The sequence below is a fragment of the Dipodomys merriami genome, unplaced genomic scaffold, assembly GCF_024711535.1.
Source record: "Dipodomys merriami isolate MVZ:Mamm:240054 unplaced genomic scaffold, mDipMer1.0.p SCAF_116, whole genome shotgun sequence".
NCBI lineage: Eukaryota > Metazoa > Chordata > Mammalia > Rodentia > Heteromyidae > Dipodomys > Dipodomys merriami.
Genome location: NW_027202449.1, coordinates 2,108,724 through 2,134,973, shown reverse-complemented (window position 1 = coordinate 2,134,973; position 26,250 = coordinate 2,108,724). Strand labels below are relative to the sequence as shown.

The 26,250-nt window shown below is 60.8% G+C and overlaps 1 protein-coding gene across 1 annotated transcript in view; it reads left to right on the top strand.

The window, feature by feature from the left end:
* LOC138822802 (calcium-transporting ATPase type 2C member 2-like) overlaps positions 1–25,135 on the top strand; it is a 36,667-nt gene extending 11,532 nt beyond the window's left edge. The window contains exons 3-27 of the mRNA XM_070015726.1: positions 216–332; positions 3,335–3,424; positions 5,469–5,504; positions 5,611–5,672; positions 7,199–7,307; positions 8,362–8,511; positions 8,591–8,659; positions 9,006–9,081; positions 9,940–10,006; positions 13,336–13,460; positions 13,756–13,853; positions 14,851–14,952; positions 15,593–15,682; positions 16,081–16,182; positions 16,817–16,973; positions 17,568–17,738; positions 19,195–19,292; positions 19,376–19,426; positions 20,631–20,797; positions 21,783–21,851; positions 21,940–22,056; positions 22,646–22,793; positions 23,593–23,691; positions 24,008–24,149; positions 24,694–25,135. Coding sequence (XP_069871827.1) covers positions 216–332; positions 3,335–3,424; positions 5,469–5,504; positions 5,611–5,672; positions 7,199–7,307; positions 8,362–8,511; positions 8,591–8,659; positions 9,006–9,081; positions 9,940–10,006; positions 13,336–13,460; positions 13,756–13,853; positions 14,851–14,952; positions 15,593–15,682; positions 16,081–16,182; positions 16,817–16,973; positions 17,568–17,738; positions 19,195–19,292; positions 19,376–19,426; positions 20,631–20,797; positions 21,783–21,851; positions 21,940–22,056; positions 22,646–22,793; positions 23,593–23,691; positions 24,008–24,149; positions 24,694–24,833 — 2,652 coding nt within the window. The 3' untranslated portion in view covers positions 24,834–25,135. The remainder of the gene's footprint in view (positions 1–215; positions 333–3,334; positions 3,425–5,468; positions 5,505–5,610; positions 5,673–7,198; positions 7,308–8,361; positions 8,512–8,590; positions 8,660–9,005; positions 9,082–9,939; positions 10,007–13,335; positions 13,461–13,755; positions 13,854–14,850; positions 14,953–15,592; positions 15,683–16,080; positions 16,183–16,816; positions 16,974–17,567; positions 17,739–19,194; positions 19,293–19,375; positions 19,427–20,630; positions 20,798–21,782; positions 21,852–21,939; positions 22,057–22,645; positions 22,794–23,592; positions 23,692–24,007; positions 24,150–24,693) is intronic.
* Positions 25,136–26,250: the final 1,115 nt, after the last annotated feature.

The window sequence follows — 26,250 nt, the reverse complement described above, 5'->3', positions numbered from 1 at the left end:
CCTGTTTCTGCATTTGCTGAAGTGAAGGCACCATGCTGTAGGGCAGTCCTGGGGCAGACAGAACAGGCCTTCTCTCTGCCCTCTCTGCTGGGAGCTTTGGACAGGCCCCCTGTCCTCTGGACACAGGAGGTGGCCGCAGGGTAGGGTCTGCAATGCGGGGTCCTTGGGTGTTGCTGGACTTGGCGCACTCACAGGAGACCACCACCTCTTTCCAGGTGGATTTGGACAAGGGACTGTCAGAGTTCTCGGTGACACAACGTCGGCGGGTCCACGGCTGGAATGAGTTTATCGCTGACAACGCTGAGCCTGTGTGGAAGAAATACCTGGACCAGGTGAGACCATAGTTGTCCTGTGCGTTAATCAGCGTACGCTAGGAAGGATGGGACAGCTATAGACTCTTTAAATATTGATCCAGGGTGACCTTAAACTCCTAAGATATGAAGTGGTGCACTGTCTGATCCTCCCCACCCGCCCAGGCCGCTCTGAGCCAGCAGGAAGAGCGGGAAGAGAAGACTAACCACCAGGCAGCCAGGACGTGCATTGTAGTGCTTACTCTGAGATCAGTGACCCAGCTTGCAGTGTGCCAGGGGTTGTGCTAAGTGAGTTAGTAAACAAGACTCAAAGCTCCCACAAATCACCATTTTACAGGGGGGGGAGAGTGAAGTACAGGAATCCTGATGTATTTCCCCAGGGTTTCAGACACAGCAGGAAAAGACGATGTGCAGCTCACTCTGACTTTTGGAGAGCAAAGCAAGAACCAATTTCTGGTGTGTGTGTGTGTGTGTGTGTGTGTCTGTGTGTGTGTGTGTCTGTGTGTGTGTGTGTCTGTGTGTGTGTGTGTGTCTGTGTGTGTGTGTCTGTGTGTGTGTGTGTCTGTGTGTGTCTGTGTGTGTCTGTGTGTGTGTGTCTGTGTGTGTGTGTGTGTGTCTGTGTGTGTGTGTCTGTGTGTGTGTGTGTGTGTGTGCCAGTATTGGAGCTTGAACTCAAGGCCTGGGCACTATCCTTTAGCTTTTTCCACTCACAGGGCTGGTGCTCTGCCACTTGAACCACTGCTCCACTTCTGCTTTGTTTTGGATGGTAATTGGAAATAAGAGTCTCACGAGCTTTCCTGTCTGGGTTGGTCCCTCAGATCTCAGCTCCCTGAGTAGTTTAGTATTACAGGTGTGAGCCACTGGCACCCAGCTCGAGTGGTTCATAAGTACAAGTAAAGCCCCAAGTATTGCCATGGACGCATAACAAGGAGGAGGAGGCATTTCTTGAGGGTCTCACATTTGGGCTCCTGTGAACATCCTGTGTTTTACCCAACAACCCGAGCCCCAAGGCCCCTAGCACTCAGTTACAATGCTGAGAGTTGAACCCGGCAGCTAGCTCCAGCCCCCCCACCCCCTTAGCCACTGGCATCAAGTGCCAGCCTGGCACCAAATGGATAGTGCACAAATCAAATGTCTAGAAGCCAATAGGAAAAGGAAAGACAACGCGGAAATAGAAATCGCTCTGGCTGATGGTACCAGTCCAGAAGTCAGCGCCCTGCGCTTCACCAGTGACAGCCGGAAAGGCCAGGCCCGCGGGCCGCTTCCCAGACACCCGAGGGTCTGAGCTGCCCAGGCGCTAACTCCCCGGCCTTCCGCATCCCCCTGGCCCCATTCTAGGCGCCTGAACTGCTCCAGGCTTCCTACTGGCTCTGTGTGGAGAACGTTTCCTGATTGGCCAGCTCCCTTCCCCGAGCGGGCCCCGCCCAGCTCATCACCCGCTTCTCAGTGCCCTGCAGTGCTGTGCATTGACGCATTTGGCACAGAGTTGGCCCCTAGCTTCACAGTGCTGGCCAGCCCAGAAGATTCCTGGAACCCATGTTGTTACAAGCTGCAACACCTCTAGTTCCAGGCTCCCGGGGGCCTAGGGGTGCTCGGGCTGACGTGGTCTCTCAGGAAGGGGCTCCTTGGCAGTCTGGAGACCGGCTGGTGGACTATGGCAAACCACGTGCAAGAAGGTACCAAACTGCCAGGCACCTCACCCCTGGGATCGGATCTCAGGAAACTGAGCTCTGAGACTCGAGGTTCAAAGCCAGCCTGGGGAAGAAAAGTCTGTGACTCTTTTTTTTTTAATTGAATTTTTATTAGAAAGGTGATGTACAGAAGAGTTATAGTTACAGAAGTCAGATAATAAATGCATTGGGGTTTTTTTCAGCCATGGGTCTTGAACTTGGGGCCTGGGTGCTGTCCCTGAGCTCTAATGTTCAAGGCTAGCACACTACCACTTTGAGCCACAGCGCCATTTCTGTTTTTGTTTTTGTTTTTCTTTTTTGAGTGATTTATTGGAAATGAGAGTCTCGAGGGGACTCTTCTGCCCCGGCTGGCTTCAAACCACGATCCTCAGATCTCAGCCTCCTGAGTAGCTAGGATTATAGGTGTAATCACCAGCGCCTGGCATATGAGTACATTTCTTTCTGGACAAGGTCCCCCCTTCCCTCACTCTCTCCTGTTTTTCCCTCCCATCCCTTCCCACAAGTTGTATGGTTCATTTTCAACCAAGTGTCTATTGAGTACCACTTATGAGATTCATCTCCAATTAACGACCAAAACACTGGCAAAGAGAGCTGTGGACCCAAGTGGTAGAGTGCCAGCTGGGGGTCAGTGCCAGGCCTCGAGTTCCAGCGCTGGTATCAGCACAAAAGCAGAAGCAGAAGAAGAAGAGGGTGGTGATGCCAAGCCTACGTCACTCAAAGTGTAAGAGTCGGATGACTGGCGATGCGTGGAGCCCGGGGCTGCAAGTGAGCGGAGCACCAGGGCCCTGCGCCTCCCCTGCGCACAGACAAAGCCCCAGCTCCAAAGGGAGCAGTGAGCGGAGCACCAGGGCCCTGCGCCTCCCCTGCACACAGACAAAGCCCCAGCTCCAAAGACAGAGCCGTGCCCGGCACGCAGGCACCAATCACACATCTGATTACATTTCCCTTTGTGCCTTGGCTGGTAGGAAGCTCGGGGCCCAGTGGCTTGTTTATTTGAGTCTCTGATTTCTGCTTCCATGCTGTCTACACTGTATCTGTGCTTTCTTTCGTTTCTCTACCATGTGAGCTGCTGCTCCGTCTCCGCCGTGAAGGGGCCGACACGCTAACACGTGAAAGTCCTTCTGTGGGAATTCTTTTGGAACGTCCCCAAAGGTGTCGTTTTGGTCTGAGGAAGGCTGGGGGATGGAGTGGTCTTCCCAGAGCCCTCCGCGGGCAAGGGTTGACTGGAAGCCCTGGAGGGCATGAGGAAGGGGGCACCACGGCCTCCCGCAGGCGAGAAGCCACGCCCTCATCATGACATTAACCCCAGCCGCCCTGTCTTCCGTCTTTCAGTTCAAGAACCCCCTGATCCTGCTGCTGCTGGGCTCCGCCCTGGTGAGCGTCCTCACCCAGGAGTATGAGGATGCCGTCAGCATCGCCCTGGTGAGTGCCGGCGTCCGCGGCTGCCAGGACCGCCGTGGACCATGCCACGAAGGAGGTTTGCTGCGAGCAGGAAAGATGAGCCGCTGCTCTCTTCGTCTCCAGCACAGGGGCTTGACTTGGGCACTGCGCTCGCCACGGGCACGGAGGTCGCGTCTAGGCCTTGGCTCAGAAAACGTGGCAGCAAATTCCTTTTCTCATGCCCCTGGGATGGAAGGGCAACGCTGAGCTCTGTGTGGTTATGTTACAAAGAGGAGCCGTCCTTACTCGTGACCCAGAGATAAACACGGCACGCTTGAGAAAGCAAATCACAGCTGCCAGGTGCTGGTGGTGCCCACTGTCACCCAGCTGCTCAGGAGGCTGGAAGATCAGGATCAGGATCTAAAAGCCAGACAGGAAGCTGTGGCTCAAGTGGTGGAACACCTACCCTTTGAACAAAAAGCTAAGGGACAGCACCCAGGCCCTGAGTTCAAGTTCTAGGACCAACACACACACACACACACACACACACACACACACACACACACACACACACACACACATACACACACACACACACACACACACACACACACACTTACATACTCATGCCAAAAAAAAAAATGTCTGTGTTGGCTGGGAAGGTGGCTCAGTGGTAGAGTGCTTGCCTAGCATGCATGAAGCCCTGAGTTCAATTCCTCAGTACCACATACACAGAAAAAGCTGGTAGTGACGCTGTGGCTCAAGTGGTAGAGTGCTAGCCTTGATCAAAAGCAGCTCAGAGACAGAGCCCAGGCCCTGAGTTCAAGCCCCAAGACTGGCAAAAACAGCCACAAAAAACGTCTTGTGTTACCCAGTGCTGTGATGTAAGTGTATCTATGTGGAAGAATCCAAAACAGTGAGCCGCTTGCTGTGTAACACAGCGCGGTGTGATTTCTCGGCTGCTTTGGGAGGAGGGTGTGCTGCTGAGTCTGCGAAGGCAGGCGGTGGGTGGGCCGGCCGCTGGCCACTGGCGTCCCAGCCTCCACCCCACCAGCCGCTGGCCTCCCTGCCTCCCCCCTCCCCCCCCAGCCGCTGGCGTCCCCACCTCCCCCCTCCCCCCCAGCCGCTGGCCTCCCTGCCTCCCCCCTCCCCCCCCACCAGCCGCTGGCCTCCCCGCCTCCTCCCACCCCCCCACCAGCCGCTGGCCTCCCTGCCTCCCCCCTCCCCCCCAGCCGCTGGCGTCCCCACCTCCCCCCTCCCCCCCAGCCGCTGGCGTCCCCACCTCCCCCCTCCCCCCCAGCCGCTGGCCTCCCCGCCTCCTCCCACCCCCCCCAGCCGCTGGCCTCCCCGCCTCCTCCCACCCCCCCCAGCCGCTGGCCTCCCCGCCTCCCCCCTCCCCCCCCAGCCGCTGGCCTCCCCACCTCCTCCCACCCCCCCCCAGCCGCTGGCCTCCCCACCTCCTCCCACCCCCCCCAGCCGCTGGCGTCCCAGCCTCCCCCCTCCCCCCCAGCCGCTGGCCTCCCCGCCTCCTCCCACCCCCCCCAGCCGCTGGCCTCCCTGCCTCCCCCCTCCCCCCCAGCCGCTGGCCTCCCCACCTCCTCCCACCCCCCCAGCCGCTGGCCTCCCCACCTCCTCCCACCCCCCCACCAGCCGCTGGCCTCCCCACCTCCTCCCACCCCCCCACCAGCCGCTGGCCTCCCCACCTCCTCCCACCCCCCCACCAGCCGCTGGCCTCCCTGCCTCCCCCCTCCCCCCCAGCCGCTAGCCTCCCCGCCTCCTCCCACCCCCCCACCAGCCGCTGGCCTCCCCACCTCCTCCCACCCCCCCCAGCCGCTGGCGTCCCCACCTCCCCCCTCCCCCCCCCAGCCGCTGGCGTCCCAGCCTCCCCCCCCCCCGGCCTCCCCGCCTCCTCCCATCCCCCCACCAGCCACTGGCCTCCCTGCGTCCCCCCCCCCCCGCCAGCCGCTGGCCTCCCCGCCTTCCCCCCCCCCAGCCGCTGGCCTCCCCGCCTTCCCCCCCCCCCGCCAGCCGCTGGCCTCCCCGCCCTCCCAGGCCAGGCCGGCGCTCATGTCCCCCTTCCCCGCAGGCTGTCCTCATTGTGGTCACGGTGGCCTTCGTCCAGGTGCGTATCTCCTGACCCCTTCCCCACCCGCCAGAGCTCATGGGCGTGGCGGGCGGTGTGTGGGGTTTCCTCTTTCAAACAGCGTGTCCGGTGCATTTCCTGCCAGGAGTACAGGTCGGAGAAGTCTCTGGAAGAGCTGACCAAGCTGGTGCCCCCGGAATGTAACTGGTATGCCAGAGCCTCCCTGGGACTTCTTGGTTTCGCGGAGGAGCCGGTGGGCTGCAGAGTTGGGCACATGCTTGGCAGAGGTAGATTCACAAGCACATCTCAGTGGGAGTCAGAAGGCCTGGTCTTGGCCCTGACAGCAGCGTGCTGTGTGGCCTTCAGTGAGCCATTCAACCTCTCTGGGCCTCCGCTGTGTCATTGGTGTCTATGTCAGTCAGGGTCCCTGGTCTAGGGACGTGGACGGTGGGAGAGGCCCAGCAGTGCGGGGTGCACCCAGGCATATTTTCCAAAGGAGAGAGGGGCAGAGGGCACACTGGAGTCCCAAAAGGAGGCTCAAGGCCTTAAAGGCAACTGAGCACAGGACATGGGTGGGGTCAAGGGAAGGGTGATCTCCAGGCATTGGCTGAACAGCCTGTCAATCTCCTGCCCCAGCTGTCACTCAGCTCCCACCAAAGAAAGGAAAAAGACAAGGGAAAGTATCCACTGATACTGCGTGAGGGTTTCAGTTCAGTGCAATAGAGAATTCCAGAAACATCCTGTAGCCTGCCCCATGTTGTGCAGTCTCATGGGTCACCTGTGCCCGCCCAGGACTTAAAAGTGGCTGGGCTAGTGGTGAAATGAACCCTTAATTCTATGGTGTCATATTAGGTGGAATAGCGTGTGGGCAGCCTGGCGTGGAACCCCCGTGTGTGGGAACAGCGCGTGTCAAAGGGAGCTCAGGGTGCAGATCTGGAGTTGACCCTCAGTGCACAGGGATCCACACGCCTGCCTCAGGAGCTGCCCTGCCTGTGCCCCCAGCCCCCAGCTTCCTGGCGGGAGATGGGGAGGACGGGGATGGGGGGAGGGGAGAGAGAGCGGGGGACGGGGGGATCTAGAGGCGCCATGTGGTGCCGTGAAGGAATGCACTGGGTCTGGAGGGACATCTGCTGTCCCGGGCTGTAGCTATTCCTTGTGAAGCAGGTCATGCCCCCTCAGATGTGAGACCACCCCGCTGATGGGACTCCAAGCCAGTTCTATGCACACACACACACACACACACACACACACACACACACACACACACACACACACACTCATCCCTTGGTGGTACATTCTCTAAGCACAGAAGTACAGCTTACTGCAGCTCCATTCAGAGGCCTAGAACCTCTGGCGGACCTGCAGAAGCTTCTAGAAAGCTGATGGCCCAGCCTGTTTACTGGTAGGGCAGAGAACAGCAGCTCACCTCTCAGATGAGACTTGGAGTCTCCCAAAAGCCACACAGGAATTAGGATATAGAAATTTAAAAACTAGTAACACCCAGGGATGGGAGTGTGGCTCAAGTGTCAGAGCGCCTGCAGCTCAAGCACAAGGCCCTGAGTTTAAATACCAGTACCACCAAAATAAATACACTGAAAAACAATAAACCTATAAAGATGCAAGGCATTGGCTGCCAAGAAAAGACAGCATTCCTACTATCATCGCTCCAGTTTATCCAAGTGCATCAAAGTGGGTGTGAGCAGGGGCCCCCCATTTTCCCTCCTCCACTGCAGCATCAGGGACGGAAAGCTCCAGCGCATGCTTGCGCGAGATCTGGTTCCCGGAGACATTGTGGCTCTTTCCATCGGAGACCGGATCCCCGCCGACATCCGACTCACGGAGGTGAGCATCCCCTCCAGATCCACCACAGGGCAGAGTGTGGGGAAGGTGGGGTCCTCCCTCGAGGGTCTCCCCACCCTCAGGGCCGACTCTGCCCTTCTGACTCCACCTCTGGCAAAGGACCCCACAAGCAGCTGCCAACAAGCCTCCAAGCTGCAAGGGAAGCAGGGCAGGCTGCTTCTCACTGCTCAGCCAGGAGGTGGCGCTGCACACGCTCTCGGGAAGGGGCGGGGTCTGGATGGCAGGCAGCCAATGAAGACTTGCATCCTCTGCACAAGTGGCTGAGGGAGCAGTGAGTGATTGGATCCTGGGGCTGAGCATTAGTCTGGGTTTCAGCCCTGGCTTCATTCCAAGCTGTGCCTGACTTGGTCCGTAAAGTAGGAAGTAGTAACTCCAAGGGGGTATTTGAAGGATTGAATGGCTTCATAAGAGCGGCGTGCTGGGTCAGCTGAGTGGGGAATAGGTAAGACAGGGGAATAGGCTGCCTTGATCATACTCTATGTTGGCAGGCAGGCAGCCCTGGGGTTTAAATCCTGCCCCGCCCCATCCCCCAGTGTGTGACCTGGGACAGGATTTGCCTCTCTGGGCCTTGATTTCTTCCTTACTGGAGTTTGGAACTCAGTGCTTTGATTTCCGTTTTCATTGTAAGTCTATCCGACAGACCTTGGGAGTTTTGTTTGTTTGGTGCTGGTACTAAGGCGCTGGCTCTTAGCTTTCTCCACTCAAGGCTGATGCTCCACTGCTTGAGCCACAGCTCCACTTCCAGCTGTTTAGTGGCTCATTGGAGGCAAGACTTTTGTGAACTTTTCTGCCCAGGCTAGCTTTGAATCCCAATCCTCAGATCTCAGGCATGAGCCTCCAGCATCCAGAAACTAATGTCTTCTAAGAGGGCCCATGTGGGTGCTTCGCTGACTCCCTGACCCCTGGATGCCACGATTCTGATTCTGGCTGTCTGGATTCGTTCAGGGGACCTCCACCAGGGCTCTGGGTGCCGTTCCAGGCTGCTAAAATCCACGGGGGGGAAAAGGAAACCCCAACGGTCTCTTGGCTCCCCCAGGTCACAGACCTCCTGGTGGATGAATCCAGTTTCACGGGAGAAGCTGAGCCATGCAGCAAGACAGACGCCCCCCTGGCGGACAGCGGCGACCTCAGCACCCTGAGCAACATCGTCTTCATGGGAACGCTGGTGCAGTGCGGGAAGGGGCAGGTAAGCCGGGCTCCAGGCTCCAGGGCCCTGGGCGCCCCCCCCCCCGCCCCTGCTTTCACACCTTTCTTTCTGAATGCAGGGGGTCGTGATTGGCACCGGAGAGAGGTCTCAGTTTGGAGAGGTGTTCAGGATGATGCAGGCGGAAGAGGTCAGTCAGGGGCGACGTAGGCCGGGCTTTGGGATAATTCTAGACTAGTGACACAGCCCTGTCTACCCCAGGATGCAGGCAACGAGGCTAATGCGTCAACCCTTCTAAACGCAGATTCCACTTCAGGCAGTTATCAGGTGTTCATCAAGGGGTTAGCGTTCGACAGAAACTTGCCCGGACTTTAGGGCGGAGGAAGTGAATCTGTGCCTTGTGAGGTTGTCGGACGGAGCAGGCTACAGCACAGTGAAGGGCATCTGTCTGGAAAAGAGCCAGGCAGAGGCCGGGGGCACGCTGCCGGGCTGGGGCACGCTGCCGGGCTGCGGCCTAACCTCGTCTCTCCTTGCAGACGCCTAAGACTCCCTTGCAGAAGAGCATGGACCAGCTGGGCAAGCAGCTGACCCTCTTCTCGTTTGGCATCATTGGTGAGCAGAGCAGCTTGCCGCTGGGTTCTGGGAGCAGGGATGCATCCCAGAGCAACCCGGCCATCACTCAAGCTCCCCCTGGGGCCACGGGGCAGAGCTGGGAGCAGACACGAGGCCCTGGGTTTGTGCAGGCTGAGCTGATTGGGGGAGGAGGAGGAGGAGGAGGAAGATGAAGACCTTTACTTCCTGTTTGTCCTGGGGTCACAAGTAGACAGATCAGAACTTAGGTTATGGCACAGTCCTCCTGGGAGCCTGGCTGCAGGGCAGATGTTGGAAGGCCTGTCCTACAACAGAGAGTGGGCTGTGTGGCTCTTTTCTCTCTGCGGCAGCCACGGCGGCTGCCAGCGCTGGGGCAGGCTGGGGCACCGGCGTTGGTAACGCGCGCTGGACCCCGGCTGCCCCCCGGGAGGGGTGGCTTCTCACACGCTCCCCAAGCTGTGGACACCACGCAGCAGGAAAACCCATTTCCATCCTGGTTCCAGGACAACACAGGGCAGAGAGGAGGGCAAGGGGCAGAAAGCCATTTTAAACAGCAGGCCGGTGGCTTCGCAGCCCAGAAGTAGTGCCACCAGGGAGCCTGGAAATGACGAGCCCTGGGCGGAAGTGGGTGGGGGCAGGGAAAACGGGCACCAGCCACCAGGACTGAGAGCCCAGAGCGGTAGAGCAGCTGCTGAGCATGCGTGAGGCCTGGGTTCGGGGTCAGCCCGTGGCAGGAGGCGGGGAAGGTGGGAGGAAGGGAGGAGCGGCCCACCTGAACACATCAGGAGCAGCTGTCACCCGCTCTGGGGACGCGGGCGGGGAGGGCGGTCCTGGGAGCGGCCTGGGGCGCAGTGACCGCTCTACCTTCCCTCCCTCCAGGCCTCCTCGTGCTCCTGGGCTGGGTGCAGGGCAAGCCGCTGCTCAGCATGTTCACCATCGGGGTCAGGTAAGAGCGCCCCCCCCCCCCCCGTCACAGAGAGCATGAGAGGCTGCGGGGCGCGCAGGGCTCGGCGTCCCCCCACAACCAGGCCCCAGAGCGCGTGTCCGGCCAGCGATCAGAAGCTGGCCTCACCCCGCCCATCCCGTCCCTCTGCCCAGACCACAGACGCCGCAGCCCAGGCTTTGGCTCTGCGCCCGCCGAGCACCACAAGCGTGGGTGCTCTGAGAGCCCCCCGGAGCAGAGCTGAGGGGGCCGAGATTCCTCTGGGCTCATGGGGGGTTCTGTACGTCGTGTGGGGAGGGCAAGGGGGAGCAGGGCGGCTGACGTTCGCTGCAAAGCAGAGGGGGGGCATGCGTGAGCTGTGGAGGGGCCCCTACCTTTAATCCCACCCAGGCCCAGCCTAGGCAATGGGGTTATCGCACTCGGGACACACCAGAAGTGGGCTTCCCCAGCCTCCTCGGTGTCTCTCGGTCCAGTCGAACATGGACAGGCATCTTATCTATGCATAGTTGAAGCGGAGAGGTGAGAAGGGGCCACTGAAGGAAAGGGCAGAAGGTGTGCCAGGAAGGGCCAGACAGGTGCAAAGGCCCTGGGGTGGGATTGACATGAAACTGAGTCCCACCAGGAGGAGACCCGGCCGGACTCAGCAGGACAGATGATGGCGTCCTCTCTATCCGACCCCTTTCAGATGACACATAGGCTTCCCCCAATCTTTAAGCTTCTGCCAGGGGAGGCCCAGGTAGAAGGATTGCGACGCAGGCCCCAGCTTGCTGCGGGAGAGGGGCAGGGGGTGAGTTGTGCTGTGGACTTGGAGTGCACGTGTTTGGGGAGACAGCCCTAATGAGGGGTTGTGACACCCCAGCAGCATGCTGCACCACAGAGAGGAAGAGGCGGCGGGCGGGAGCCAGCTCGCCCGGAAAACCCCCCAGAAAGGAGTCCAGAGCCGCTGCTACACATTCTAGAAAGGTCCTGTGCTGAGACCCCAGGGCTGTTGGTCACTGTGTCCGCCTTTCCTATCAACCTGCCCTGCGGTGGCACCGGCGAAGGCTCAGGTTTCCGGGTGTCGTTGTCAGATTCGTGGAGGATTTTCTAAAATACATACCAGGCAGCTGTCCTTTAAAAAACACTTTACCCTAAGCCCGGCGCCCGTGGCTCACGCCTGTCATCCTAGCTACTCAGGAGGCTGAGATCTGAGGATCACGGTTCAAAGCCAGCCCGGGCAGGAGTGCAAGCCCCAGGACTGGCCACACACACACACACACACACACACACACACACACACACACACACACACACACACACACACACACACACACACACACACACACACACACACACACACACACACACACACACACACACACACACACACACACACACACACACACACACACACACACACACACACACACACACACACACACACACCCCGCCCCCTAATTCCTTATGGTGATTGAAGCACATGCCTTTCCTGGGATGTTCTAATCTTTATTAGTTGTGGATTAATTCTGTATTACCGTGAACATCTCCGGGCCCACCCCCGGCACCCTGCCCTGCGGGGGACCCGTCCTAACCCTCGGCAAATATTTACCCAACTCAGCCATAAAACCAAGGAGGCTTTCTGGTTATCACCATGGAAACCAGGTGCCACCCCTTGGCCAAATTCAGTAATCTTGGTTTATATAATGTGTCCTGAATGGCCCATTGTCTCTGGACAGAAGCTACCATTCATATGCTATCTTTCGTAGATTCTAGATTTGTGTTTCTTATTTTACTTTATTGTTATTATTCTTATCATTGGTGGTACTGGATTGAAAGCAGGTTCTTGAACGCCTTAAACAGGTGCTCTACCACTTGAGCCAGACCCTCAACTCTGCATCTTTTTTTACTGCTTATTTTCAACATAGAGTCTCCTTTTTTGCCCTGGCCAGCCTCGACCTCAATCCTTTTACCTCTACCTGTCTTGTGGCTGGGATGAGAGGCTAGACTCACTGCGCCTGACTTGTTTGTTGAGATGGAGTCTCCCTCGCTTTTTCACCCAGGCCAGTCTTAAACTCGGATCCTCCAGAGCTCCACTCCTCTGGGATCACAGGCATGCGCTGCCATGACTGTCATCATTCTTCGAGTGTCGGCTCAGATATTAACATTCTCGTGCCATCGCCTTAGATTCTAAGCTTTAGATGCTAAGGTATCCCTTCTTCTTCACATCTGGCTTCCTCCCTTAGTGCGTCACAAAGCACGCTGGCTTCCGGACCGCGCTGTCTTAGTCTCCCTGCGTGTGAGGAGGTTGCGCGAGCATCCTCGGCCAGGCTGCCTGCCGGTCACGGACGCGGGAAGCCCCTGCCCTGCGCGGGGCGGGCTGGAGCCGGGGCTCACCGATCCTCGCATCACCCAGGCCCAGTGCTCGGAGCGGAAACAGGGGAGAGGCAGAGGGGATTAGGTTTTTTTGGAACTGTTGCCATGTTTAAAAATCAGAATCTGCGTTTAAAGCCCGAGCTTTGTGTTTAGAAAGTACTGGGTCTCCGGAGGCCTGGCTGTGCTGCTACCCACCCAGGGGGCTGTGTGTGGCATTTTCTTGGGCGGTGCCCAGCCAAGAAGGACACCAACACTTGACATCCCATTTAGTAGAATTATAAGCACACACCATGATGCCCTGCTTACTTGTTGAAATGAGGTCTCACTAACATTTCGCCTGGACTGGCCTCTAACAGTAATCCTCCTGATCACTCCGCCTCCCCAGTAATGCTTCTCAGGTCCTCTCAAGTCTCTCTCCCTAACAAATCAGAAGAGGGAGCTGGGAGTGTGGCTCTGTGGTAGAGCGCTTGCCTCGCATGCACAAAGTCCTGGGTTCAATTCCTCAGCATCCAACACAGAAAAAGCCGGAAGTGGCGCTGTGGCTCAAGTGGTAGAGCGCTAGCCTTGAGCAAAAAGAAGCTCAGAGAAGGTGCTCAGGCTCTGAGTTCAAGCCCCAGGACCAGCCAAAACACAAACCCAAGAAGAGATTAGAAGGCCATAGCAGTCACAGAGGCAATGACAGATTAATTCACACTCAAGTGTGGTTGTCTGATAGGAGCAGAGGGCTTGCAGGGGGAGTGGTGGGGCAGTGGTGCTGCGGAGACAAGCGCAGGGGACAGAATGGGCGGGGGCGCTGGGATGGCACAGACCAGGCGCGTGGTGCGGCGCTGGGATCACACAGACCAGGCGCGTGGCGCGGCGCTGGGATCACACAGACCAGGCGCGTGGCGCGGCACGGGATCACACAGACCAGGCGCGTGGCGCGGCGCGGGGCTCGCACCATCGTGGCGGGAGGCTCACGGGGGCTGCTTTCCCCGCAGCCTGGCTGTGGCCGCCATTCCCGAGGGCTTGCCCATCGTCGTCACGGTGACGCTGGTCCTGGGCGTGCTGCGCATGGCCAAGAAGCGGGTGATGGTGAAGAAGCTGCCCATCGTGGAGACTCTGGGTGAGGGGGCCCCCGCGGGCCGGACGGCGGTTCGGGGGGCTGCGGCCGTTCCGCGGGCTGGACGGCGGTTCGGGGGGCTGCGGCCGTTCCGCGGGCTGGACGGCGGTTCGGGGGGCTGCGGCCCTTCCACGGGCTGGACGGCGGTTCGGGGGGCTGCGGCCGTTCCGCGGGCCGGACGGAGGTTCGGGGGGCTGCGGCCGTTCCGCGGGCTGGACGGCGGTTCGGGGGGCTGCGGCCCTTCCAGCGCAGGGTGTTTCACCCCATCACTCTGCTCACCCGCGTCTGGCGGGGCCAGGTTGCTGTGACGTCATCTGCTCAGATAAGACAGGGACGCTGACGGCCAACGAAATGACCGTCACCCAGCTGGTCACCTCCGATGGGCTGCAGGCCCAGGTGAGTCCTGTACGTTCACGCGGTGTGAGATCACGGGGCGCCCCGCCACCGACTGAGGGCCCGTGGAATCTTCTAGAACATGGTGGGAGGAGACCAGGGGCTGTGGGGCCGCCTCCTTGCTTCAAAATGGCAGCAGGCTTTGCCACCCCTCTGCAGCGCCCCTTCCGTTCTGGCTGCTTTGGGCTAGGTCTCATTGCGAGCGTTAGCTTTTCATGGTTCTGTGGCTGCGGTCTGGCGTGTGCCCCGGGCGCCGCCCTGACCCCCAGCGTGAGCGCACACGGCCACACAGCGCGAGGTCCCGCGGTGCGCGCTCCCCCAACAAGGGGTGTGCAGGAAGGACTCCGTGCAGCCCTCTGCCATGTCTCCCAGGCAGAGCGGCAGCGGGTGGGGCGTGGCAGCGTCTACTTGGTAAACACGCTGCTGGGTTTTTTGTTGTTGTTTTTGGTGTGGATACTGGGGCTTGAACTCAGGGCCTGGGCACTGCCTCTGATCCACACCTCCACGTCTGGCTTTGGGGCAGTTAATTGGAGATAAGAGTCTCATGGACTCTCCTGCCTGCGCTGGCTTTGAACCATGATCCTCAGGCCTCAGCCTTCTGAGCAGCTAGGATGACAGGTGTGAGCCACCAGCGCCCATTCTTGGCGCATGGACACGGGCATCTGTGGACGTGTGGTAGCCGGTGGCTTCCCTGGCCCGGGGATAGATGTGCCATCTTGACAGGGGCTTTGTGGCTGCGAGGCTCAGTATGTGCGCCACAGCTCTGAGAAAATGTACATCCAGTGTGTTCTAGAACATTCTCTCCCTGCCTGCCCGGGGATCACCCTAGTGCGCAGTCACCCCCGGCCCCCAGAGCACGGCACTGTGGGTCAGCGGTGTCGGTGGTCAGCTGGCCCCGAGGGACGTGTTCCCGTACCGGCCGCGTCTTTGGGGACGAGGGGGACCGGCCACGCCGGAAGCCCCGTGGGCAGCCCGGTGACAGGCGCGCCGTGCCCCACAGGTCAGCGGCATCGGGTACAACGGCGCGGGCGCCGTGCGTCTTCTCCCAGCCAACGAAGTGGTCAAGGGGTTTGCCAGCGTCTCCGTGGGGCGGCTGGTGGAGGTGAGCGGGCCCCCGGGGCAGTGCCGTGGGCGGTGGCTTCTCTCCAGGGACCTGGGCACCCTCAGCGGCCGCGACCCTGGCCGGGCCCACGCGCGGTGACCGGCTGTGGTCATCGCAACCCGGCTCAGCCCCCAGGGGGACCCCTCCAGGTTGTGCCCATCCCCCAGGGTCAGGGGCCCCCAAGTGTACCCCACCAGGATGATTGGGAAGCTGGGGTCATTTCCCCACGGCGGTGTGAGCCAAGCCCCGGGCCGTCCCCATGCAAGCGCACACCGCATTCCTTCTGGTCAGTTCCAGTGCCGGCAGGGAGGGACGCGGGGTCACCCCAAGTGGGACTCATTAGATCCCGCCCCCTCAAGGGCCCCCCGTCACCCACATCCCCCCCACTACATTCCCACAGACGGCTTTGCACCCCGGCCCAGCTCCGGGCCTGAGCCAGGACTTGTGCTTCTGTGCTGAGAGGCTGATTTGGTGGAGTACTGTCTGTCCCTCTCCAGCCCCCCCACTGTCCCTCTCCAGCCCCCCCACTGTCCCTCTCCAGCCCCAGCTCTAAGGGGGCCCCGCAGACCAGCGTGTCCTGGGTGGGCCCCGCCCGTGGCAGCTCCCGAGAGACGGCCACCACTCTAAGTGCTCATTTCAGGCTGGCTGCGTGGCTAACAACGCTGTCGTGGGGAAGAACTCTGTGATGGGGCAGCCCACCGAGGGTGCCCTGCTCGCGCTGGCCATGAAGGTAGGGCTCTGGGTGCTGGGTACTGGGTGCTGGGCGCTGGGTGGGTGCTGGGTGCCAACAAAATTTGGGCCCAGGGAGCCTGGGGTGCTGTGCAGTCTCGGGGAGTCCCATGGGTCTCTGAGCCCTCCGGCAAGACTCTAGAAGGAATCCCAGAGAAACACGATGCTCAGGCCCAGGCGCTGCTGGCAGACAGAGCCGGACGGGAGCCCTGAGTGGCCCCACGAGGTCTTCTCCATCCGCTCACCCAGGCCCCCGGCCTCCAATTCCCCACCCCCCCCACAGGGTTCAGGCCATGAGCTCCAGTTTTTCATCTATGAGGTGGCTTAAATGACAGAGGATTGGCACAGCCCCCCCCCCTGCCTTCACTGCCTCTGGTGACGCCCCATCTTTCTTCCTAGATGGACTTAAGTCACGTCAAAGACTTGTACGTCCGAAGGGAAGAGATCCCCTTCAGTTCCGAGCAGAGGTGGATGGCGGTGAGATGCAGCCTGAAGAATGAGGTGCGTCTGTGCACAGACATGGACGGAGGACCCTGGGCCAGGTCCTGGGAGCCTCCAGACTCAGAGGGGCAGTGGGCAGTGGGGTCCAGGGTGTCCTGCTCTCCTGGGGCTCTCCAAGAAGGGCCCAGTCACTGTATCAGGAGCTAGATAGACATGCAGAGCCCTGGCCCCAACCCCACCTTCCTCCTGTGTCAGAAACTCCCAATGCGCCTGGCACTAGTAGTTCATGCCTGTAATCGGAACTGCTCAGAAGGCTGAGATCTGAGGATCACAGTTTGAAGCCAGCCTGGGCAGAAAAGAGACAAGATGCTCGTCTCTAACCAGCAAAGCCAGAAGTGGAGCTGTGGTTCAAATGGCAGAGCACCAGCCTTGAGTGGAAAAGCTAAGCAGTAGCACCCAGGTCCTGAATTCAAGCCCAGACACCAGCACACACACACACACACACACACACACACACACACGCATACGCATGCACGCACGCACGCCCCAGTGGAAGCCCCAAGCACCCGTGTCCTGGGGCGGGCACAAGTGGGAGACAAATGCAGGCCAGCTCTGCTCCATGCCGGTCCCGGGGCCGTGGCGGTCACTGCCGAGGCTGCCGGTGACTGTGGAATTTTCCTCCACCTTCTGCAAGGACGGGGACGACGTGTACTTCATGAAGGGAGCCTTGGAGGAGGTGGTGCACTGCTGCAGCCTCTACAACCACGGGGGCCTCTCCCTGCCGCTGACGCCCCAGCAGGAGGCCTTCTGGAGGCAGGAGGAGAGGAGGATGGGGGCGCTGGGGCTGCGGGGTCAGTACCGGTGCCGGCCTGGCGTCCACGGGCACAGGGCGCTGGCAGGGGTGGGGTGGTGAACGCACCCCCAGAACGGAGCCACCCGTGACCCTTGCCCACCCAGGGCGGCTTACACGTGGGAGGGGAGGGGAGGGGAGGGGAGGGGACACCCACCGGCCCAGGAAAATGGCTTCCACCCATCTCCCTCTTTCTGCCCTGAAGCCCCGGCCTTCCCTGAGGGCATGTGGGATGCTGAGTATCACGTGACCCTGGTGGCACACAGGGGCCTCAGGGTTCTCTTGGCGGTCAGTGGCCACCGCCCCTCGCCCACTGGAGGTGACAGGTGCAGACTGGGAGAGGACAGGAATGGCCACGATGCCCGTCCTCATCTCCCAGGCTCCTGGTGGCCATGCATGGTGGAGGCTCTGGTTCCAGTCCACGCATGGCCAGCCCTGTGTCCCCTCCCGGCGGGCACACAAGGGCCACCACCCCTCCTGCCCTCCCCACCCCAGCCGCTTGCAGACAGGATGGGGGCCATGGGGGGACCTGGCTGGGGACTGAAGTGGTCCCTTCAGCCCCCGTGACCCCTGCTTGGGCCTTGGTCTCCCGCAGTGCTAGGCCTGGCCTCTGGGCCCGAGCTGGGGCGGCTGACCTTCCTGGGTCTGGTGGGCATCATCGACCCCCCGAGGGCCGGCGTGAAGGAAGCCATCCGGCTGCTCTCGGCCGCGGGCGTGTCGGTGAAGATGGTGACGGGGGACGCCCTGGAGACAGCCATGGCCATAGGTACCGGGGCGAGGGCCGGGGACCCCCTCCTTCCCCTCACTCTGTCCCCCGCCAGGCTGCAGCAGCACTGCCACCCAGCCCCAGGCGCGTAGAGGAGGTGCTGAGCTGCACAGGCTGGCGGGCTCCGGCGTTCTGCCTGCTGCCATGCTGGAAGCGAAAATAGTAGTAGTTCTCCAGAGGCCCTGTGCAAACCGAGGGCCTACTATGTGAGGCAGAACCGAGGGCCTACTGTGTGCGCAGAACCGAGGGCCTACTGTGTGCACAGAACCGAGGGCCTACTGTGTGCACAGAACCGAGGGCCTACTGTGTGCACAGAACCGAGGGCCTACTGTGTTTAGCAGAACCGAGGGCCTACTGTGTGCGCAGAACCGAGGGCCTACTGTGTGCACAGAACTGAGGGCCTACTGTGTGCACAGAACTGAGGGCCTACTGTGTGTGCAGAACCGAGGGCCTACTGTGTGCACAGAACCGAGGGCCTACTGTGTGCACAGAACCGAGGGCCTACTGTGTGTGCAGAACTGAGGGCCTACTGTGTGCAGAACTGAGGGCCTACTGTGTGTGCAGAACCGAGGGCCTACTGTGTGCACAGAACTGAGGGCCTACTGTGTTCAGCAGAACCGAGGGCCTACTGTGTGTACAGAACCAAGGGCCTACTGTGTGTGAGCCGAGGGCCTACTGTGTGCACAGAACCGAGGGCCTACCGTGTGTACAGAACTGAGGGCCTACTGTGTGTGCAGAACTGAGGGCCTACTGTGTGCAGAACCAAGGGCCTACTGTGTGCAGAACCGAGGGCCTACTGTGTGTGCAGAACTGAGGGCCTACTGTGTGCAGAACTGAGGGCCTACTGTGTGCACAGAACCGAGGGCCTACTGTGTGTGCAGAACTGAGGGCCTACTGTGTGCAGAACTGAGGGCCTACTGTGTGCAGAACCGAGGGCCTACTGTGTTCAGCAGAACCGAGGGCCTACTGTGTGCAGAACAGAGGGCCTACTGTGTGTGCAGAACCAAGGGCCTACTATGTGAGGCAGAACTGAGGGCCTACTGCATGTGCAGAACCGAGGACCTACTGTGTGCAGAACAGAGGGCCTACTGTGTGCAGAACAGAGGACCTACCGTGTTCAGCAGAACTGAGGGCCTACTGTGTGTGCAGAATTGATGGCCTACTGTGTGTGCAGAACTGAGGGTCTATGTGTGCACAGAACCGAGGGCCTACCGTGTGCGGCAGGCTCCTTGTCCCCGCGCTCCCCCCTTCCCCGACAGCACAGTGTGCAGCGTGCGGTGTCCACGCTGGCTGCGGTGCTGGACAATCACTGAGCCACCTGACCCTCAGTCTCAGTGTTCACGGAGGGCCCCCAGCCGCCATGGCGTTCCCATGGTTCTCTGCGTCTACATGGGCGTGGGGAGGGATGGGCGTGGGGTGGGGGGTGGGAGCCGCCTCAGCGCCCACACTCTGGCAGGAAGGAACATCGGCCTGTGTGACGAGCGGCCGAAGGCCATGTCTGGGGAAGAGGTGGAGGGCGCCGCGCAGGGCGAGCTGGCGGCCTGCGTGGAGCAGGTGCGTTCTCGGGCTGGCAGGGCACGGGGGTGGGGGCAGGCATCTGTCCCCATGCCCACTGACGCCTCACCCTGCTGCACCAGGTGTCTGTGTTCTACAGGACCAGCCCCAAGCACAAGGTCAAGATCATAAAGGTACGCTTGGCCAGCAGGCCTGCTCGGCCCCGGCCGTAGGCCCGGGAGCTCACAGGTCCCTCGGGGGACAGTCTGGGTGGGTGGGTGGCTGTGTGGGTGGATGGGTGACTTGTGAGCCTCAGCCACAGCTCAAGTCACCCCACCATATTTGGCCCCAGGGAATTCTGGGAAATGTCTTCTCATGGGCAGGCAAGCCTAGAAGACCCCCATCTCAACCATTAAAAAGCTGGGCATGATAGACACACCTATCATCCCAATTACATCAGAAATATAAATAGGAGAATGCTGTCAAGCTGGCCCAGGCATATACATAAACCCTGTCTCAAAAATAATGAAGGGGCTGGGAAGGTGGCTCAGTGGTAGAGCACTTGCCTTGCATGCATGAGGCCCTGGGTTCGATTCCTCAGTACCACATAAGCAGAAGGAAAAAAAGAAAAAAGAAAATAATGAAAGCAGGCCGGGCGCCGTTGGCTCACGCCTGTCATCCTAGCTATTCAGGAGGCTGAGATCTGAGGATCATGGTTCAAAGCCAGCCCAGGCAGGAAAGTCCATAAGACTTTTATCCCAATGAACCACCACAAAACCAGAAGTGGTGCTGTGTCTCAAGCAGAAGAGCGCTCGCCTTGAGCTGAAGAGCTGAGGGACAGCACCCAGGCCCAGAGTTCAAGCCCCACGACCAACAACAACAACAAAAAAACGAAATTAAAAAATGATATCTAAGAGGGCTGAGGGTATAGCTCAGCAATAGAGCATTTTTCTAGCAAGCACAAGGCCCTGAGTTCAAATCCCACTACCATCAAAGAAAAAAACCTCTTAGGAATGCCTGTGTTTTTCTCACATGTCTAGCGCTCCCCCGGGGACACTGGTGGTTGCGCTTTCTTCTTTTTGGTTATGTGGGGCTGGTTTCCTCGCTTTGTTTTGGTATAAAGTTGTGATAACACAAGTTGTTCCACACGAGGGGGTTCGAGGCCCTCCCTGGGTGGGGCGCTGCTGTTGCCTGTTAATAGCGGCTGCCTGAGCCTGGGCCTCCCATGCCAGGGTGCGGCGGGCGGGTGGCCGCTGGGGCGGGCGGAGCTGGCGCCGACGCCGGGCAGCGATTCCCGGCGCCCCTCTGAAGGGTCCCGGCCTCACTGCTTGACTTGGGGGGAAGATTCTAGAAGGGGGTGCTCCAGCCACAGGCCCCCACAGCCTGCCCTTCCCACAGGCCCTGCAGGAGTCGGGGGCGGTGGTGGCCATGACGGGGGATGGTGTGAACGACGCAGTGGCCCTGAAGTCCGCGGACATCGGAGTTGCCATGGGACAGACGGGGACGGATGTCAGCAAGGAAGCCGCCGACATGGTGCTGGTGGACGATGACTTCTCAGCCATCATGTGAGCAGCGGGGGGCGAGGGGAATGGGGTGGGGGACCATTGAGCATTGAGCATGCGTGCTGCGGTGCTACGCTGGACACAGGGAAGGGGGAGATGCTGAGAGGGGGGACCCCCAGGCAGGCCTCCCCTCCGGGTGCCAGCAGCGCCTGCCTGCCCTGAGGTCCAGATCAGAACCCAGAGTCGGCTCTGGGTTCAGGCCCAGGACTGACCCGTGTGCACGTGCATGTGCACACACACACACACACACACACACACAATCACATTTGGAAGGATAGACATTGACAGTTTGGGGGTTCGGGGTGGTACTGGGCCCCAAGCTTGCTAAGCAGGTGGTCTTGCTGCTGAGCCCCAGCCTCTTCTGGTGCTATTTCGGGTTTTGGGTCTCAGTTCCTTCCTGGGTGCGCACCTGGACCACAGTCCTAATTTGGCTTCCCACTGAAACTGGGACCAGAGGTGTATACCACCACACCCAGATTTTTCTGTTGAGATGGAGTCAGTAGATGTGTCTGCCTGGGCTGGCCTAGAACAGCAAACTTCCCATTCCCAGCCTCCCAAGTGGCTGGTACTGCTAGCATGAACCTCCAGCACTGGCTGAAGAAGTCTTCTCTTTACAACAGACTCGCCTTTTTCTTGACACCCTTCACTTCAGCTATACAAAAACGCAGTCCTGACGTGCAGGGCCTGAAGGCAGGGCCGTCAGTTCCTTTGCAATTCATCTGGACAGCTTTCTCTGTTAGCGACACCAGGCCTGGCTGTCGGGAAGCCTTGGCCACGCCCCTCCACGCCTCCGGTGGGCGTGGCTTGCAAGCTCCACCCTATCACACAGGTGGCATCAGTGAGGGGCCCCTGACAGAGGTGTCACTCAGACAGTCCACACGGGGCGGCAGGAAGCTGGTGGGCACCGTCGGGGTGATGTGGCCTTTTCTGGGGCGCCCGCGGGGGTCAGCTCGCGTGGTCACGCCTGCCGTCCCGGCCTGCCTTGCAGGGACGCCGTGGAGGAAGGCAAGGGGATCTTCCACAACATCAAGAACTTTGTCCGCTTCCAGCTGAGCACGTGAGCGGCGGCCGGCCCTCCCCTCCCGCGTGGCGGGCGCTGGGGTGGCAGGCAGGCTCTGACAGCGCGTCTGCCGTGGGGCCCGCAGGAGCATCGCGGCCCTGAGCCTCATCACCCTGTCCACCGTGTGCGACCTGCCCAGCCCCCTCAACGCCATGCAGATCCTGTGGGTGAACATCATCATGGACGGGCCACCAGCCCAGAGGTGAGGCCGGCCCCGGGTCACAGGGAACGGGGGAGGGGGCGGGGGGGGGGACCCAGGCGGCTGAAGGGCGCTGTGCTTTGAGGAGGGGACGGGAGGAAACAGCTGGAATACAGGGCTCCCTGGGGCTAGAACGCATGCCCTGATCTCGTCAGCTCACACCTCCAGAACCGCACCCCCATTCCTCTATCTGCCACCCACACTCTGTCCTGCACCTGCTCTGTTCCTCCCTAGAGGGATCTGGAGGTAGATGTGCGTGTGTGTGTATGTGCGCGCACCCATACTGGGGCTTGAACTCAGAGCCTCAGACTTGGCAGAAAGTGAAGTCTCAGTCCCTGGGAGTCCTGCCTCGGGCGGTGTGGTGGCTGCTATCCTCCAGATCATGGAGCCGAGCCTCCCACCCAGCGCTGCCCCCACGCCCACACCCCCACACTGACTCAGTGACTGAGTCTTAGGAAAGAGGTGCAGGCGGCCTCGGCCTGCGGGCCGTGGACGGATGGGAGGGGGTGGTGTCTGTGGGGTGCAGGCCATGTGGGGGGAGGTTTCCTGTATCCCCGGCTTGTTTCCGAGTGTGGCTTGTGTCTCTGGACAGCTTGGGGGTGGAGCCTGTGGACAGGGACGCTCTGGGCCAGCCGCCACGCCGCATCCAGGACACGATCCTGAGCAGGGTCCTGGTCCTGCGGGTCCTCATGTCTGCGGCCACCATCCTCAGCGGGACCCTCTTTATCTTCTGGAAAGAGGTGGGCTGCGGGTCACACAGGGCGGGCACAGCGCGGCCCCACCCGTGCCCCGTGGGCTCTGGGCGGAGGAGAGGGTGGGGAACACCTGGGGAACAGCACGGAGGGGAGCCCCGCCACAAACCCTCTCACCCCTCGGCCTCTGGGGCGGCCCGCGGGGTCAGGGAAGCTCCTGGAAGCCGTGCGGCTGGCGGAGGGGGCAGGCCGACCCTCCACCTGCCCCAGGGTGGCGGGAGCGCGTGGGGCAGGACAGGACTCGGCTGGGCCCACGCCTGTTTCTCTCGCGCTGCCCCTGCTGGCCTCGCTCCCTTGCACTGCGCCTCGGGCCCCTAGCAGTGTAGCCCGGCCTTTCGCAGCCTCCTCGGCTGGGTGCCACCTTGTGGCGGGGCCAGGCCCGCAGCCCTCAGGGTGGGGCCCTGGGTGAGAAATGTAGAGTTCCAGGACCCCTGTACACTGTGCCCCAGGACCTTGGCTTCAGGTGTTCAACTGGCTATAGCTTGGGTCTGAAAACCTCTGCCTGGCACTGGAGCCCTGTGGAACCGGCAGGACCCAATCAGGCCAGGAAGTGGAGGCAAGAATGTCCCAGAAACTTCCTCCCGGAGACAGCTCCCCTCCAGACCAGCTTCCCAGCGTGGGCCCCCTCTGAGAGCCAAGGGTTCTGGATGGCTCTGGACTGTTCTGCTCTCTGGGCTTAGGGAGGGGCACTACCCCCTGCAATCCCAGCTCTGTGGCTCCGCCCCTCAGAGCAGGGCAGGGTCCCATGGCCTCCTGGCCATGACGGCGGGCCGCCACTGTCCTACAGATTCCTGAGGACAAGGCCAGCACCCCGCGCACCACCACCATGACCTTCACCTGCTTTGTGTTTTTCGATCTCTTCAATGCCCTGAGCTGCCGATCTCAGGTGAGCCGGGCTGCGGTGACTCTCCCCATATCCAGCACCGGGCCGGGGCCTTCCCGTGCACTTCCTGCTAAAGCCTCGGGGAGGGAGGTGCGGGGCCGGGTGGAGCCGGGGTCCCACCGTTCATCGTCTGACCACGGGCATCCTCCAGCTCCAAATCCCAACAGCCTCCATTCCACAGCGCCTGCCGGCCTGCCTAGCCAGACAGACATGGGGTGGCTCAGAGCAGGACACACGTCCCCACGGGGCCTGGGGGGGGGGGGGCTGCCCAACCCAGGGGGCGGATGGCGCTCCAGCGACTTCCCACCTCCTTCCGCAGACCAAGTTGATTTTCGAGCTCGGTTTCCTCCGGAACCGCATGTTCCTCTACTCGGTGCTGGGCTCGATCCTGGGGCAGCTGGCGGTGATCTACGTCCCTCCCCTGCAGAAGGTGTTCCAGACGGAAGGCCTGGGCGCGCTGGGTGAGTGGGGGGCTGGAGCCTTCCTTGGCGTCAGGGCCTCGCGCTGCCCGCCGGCCGGGGTGGAGGCGCGGGCCACAGCTCAGCGCAGAGCCCCGGCCGTGCGGAGTCTCCCTGGAGTGACACAGGGGGGTGGAGGGGGGGACAGAACACAGGGAAGCCCAGCAGGAGGGCCTCCCCCGCCAGCAGCCTGGGAGACGGCACAAGCACCCGGCCTCAGGGCCGCAGGCTCAGCCGAGCTCAAGCAGCACAGGTGGAGCCGGGGCCTGGCGCGGCCCTGGCTAAGGAAGTGACGGATGCTCCCCAGCCGGAGCACAGACACTGCTGCTGCTGCTGCTGCTGCGTCAGTGGAAGCCGGGGTGGGCCAGGCTGCCCCAGGCTCGGCTCTCCCCTGGGACCTCCAGACCAGCGTCCCTGCAGCGCACCCCAAGGGGCCCAGCCCCAACTGTGTAGCGGACGCCCCTGGGGGAGCGGGTGCGCATGGCACCCAGAGCGGGTGGAGGCAGGCAGGCGGCGTGGGCTTCTGACCCGCCTCTCCCGTTGGCAGATCTGCTGCTGTTAACTGGCCTGGCCTCGTCCGTCTTTATCTTCTCGGAGCTGCTCAAGCTTTGCGAGCGGCACTGTACACGCGCCGCGGCCCTGCCGTGCCAGGGGGCGGCGGGACCCGCCCGCTGGCCACAGCCCTGAGCCCGCTGGATTCGGAGTGCCAGGGGCCGCCTGCTCCGGTCGTGCCCAGCCGCCCTGGAGTTCGGGGCAGGGCGCCGTCAGGGCATGGACTCCATCTGCCGCACTGGGACCCTGGTGACAGCTCCCAGGAGGCCGCGCCTCGCCCTGGACACGGGGAGGAGGAACTGTACATAAGCAGTCGTGTTATTTATTAAATCACAACCGTTTTTATCAGCTCGTCCGTGGACACAGTTGTGCCCTAGCGGAGGCCACACAGACTGGCAGGGGATGCTCCACGGCCTGCCTTCACTGTGAAATGCGGTCCGGGGTGCTTCTGCACAACACAGTACCAGCCAAGCCACAACACCCCCCCCCCGATTTAAATAACCTAAGTACGAAGATGGGCCAATGTTTGTGAACCCCTTAACTAACTGCACACGCCCGTCCATAACAAAGCACAGGCGACAGGACGGAAGCTTTAACACTCCCAGCAGCTCTGCGCCACAGATGCGGCTGTGGAGAAGCAGGAGCCACGAGCGCAAAGCCTCATGAGGATGCGGAATATTCTGGAAGGATGTGCTATGCAATCCATCCAGAGAAGGAAGGGTATCAGTGCTGGGAGCGTAGGGGCGGTGCTGACCGCTAGATCTGCAAAGGAAATGGCTACGAGACCATGGGTAGGCTGAGGGCAGCCCTGACCGCCAGGCTCCACAGAACAGGGCCACGGATAGCGCCCGTGGAGATTCAGCAGGAGAGGCTCCCTCGTCAGGCGGGGAGAACCCGCAGCTTGGGTCCACAGGGTTGTATGCACACTCGGCTGAGACTCGCAGGATAGGAGGTGTCAGCAAGGTGTTGGGGACAAAAGTGCATGAAATTGGAGAGATCTTAGTTCAAACAGCCATTGGCTGGCGGGCGGGGGGGGGGGCAATTCTGGCTCTAGCAATGACATCAGAAAGTTGCCAGGCAAACCCAGCGCCCGGCCTGGACCGGGGAGTGAACATTAGGCAAAGGCCACCACAATGAATGTGTGAACAAAGGTGCGCACTTCTCAAAGATACCACCCGATTTTTAGAAATGGCCACAGTGCCAGAGAAAAGCAAGCTACTGTAGGCAGGGTAAGTTTTGAAAAACAGGTGAGAAAACAGTTCCTGCTTTACCTTCCGTTCATAAAGCTCCGGGAGTGTCCACTAATCTGGCTGAGGAGAAAGTAGTGCTTGAAGTCAGGAGAGGAGGAGGGGGAGGGGGAGGGGGAGGGGGAGGGGAGGGGGAGGGGGATGGGAGGGGGAGGGGGAGGGGTCCATCAGGTAAACTAACCAGATTTTAAGGCAGAGGAGCCCTGGATTTGGCAGACACACTCCGCGGGTGGGAAGGTGGCGTGAAGCGGTCGGCCGGCTCTAACCAGCAGCACACCCTTTGATACAGTGGTCATCTGCTCAGA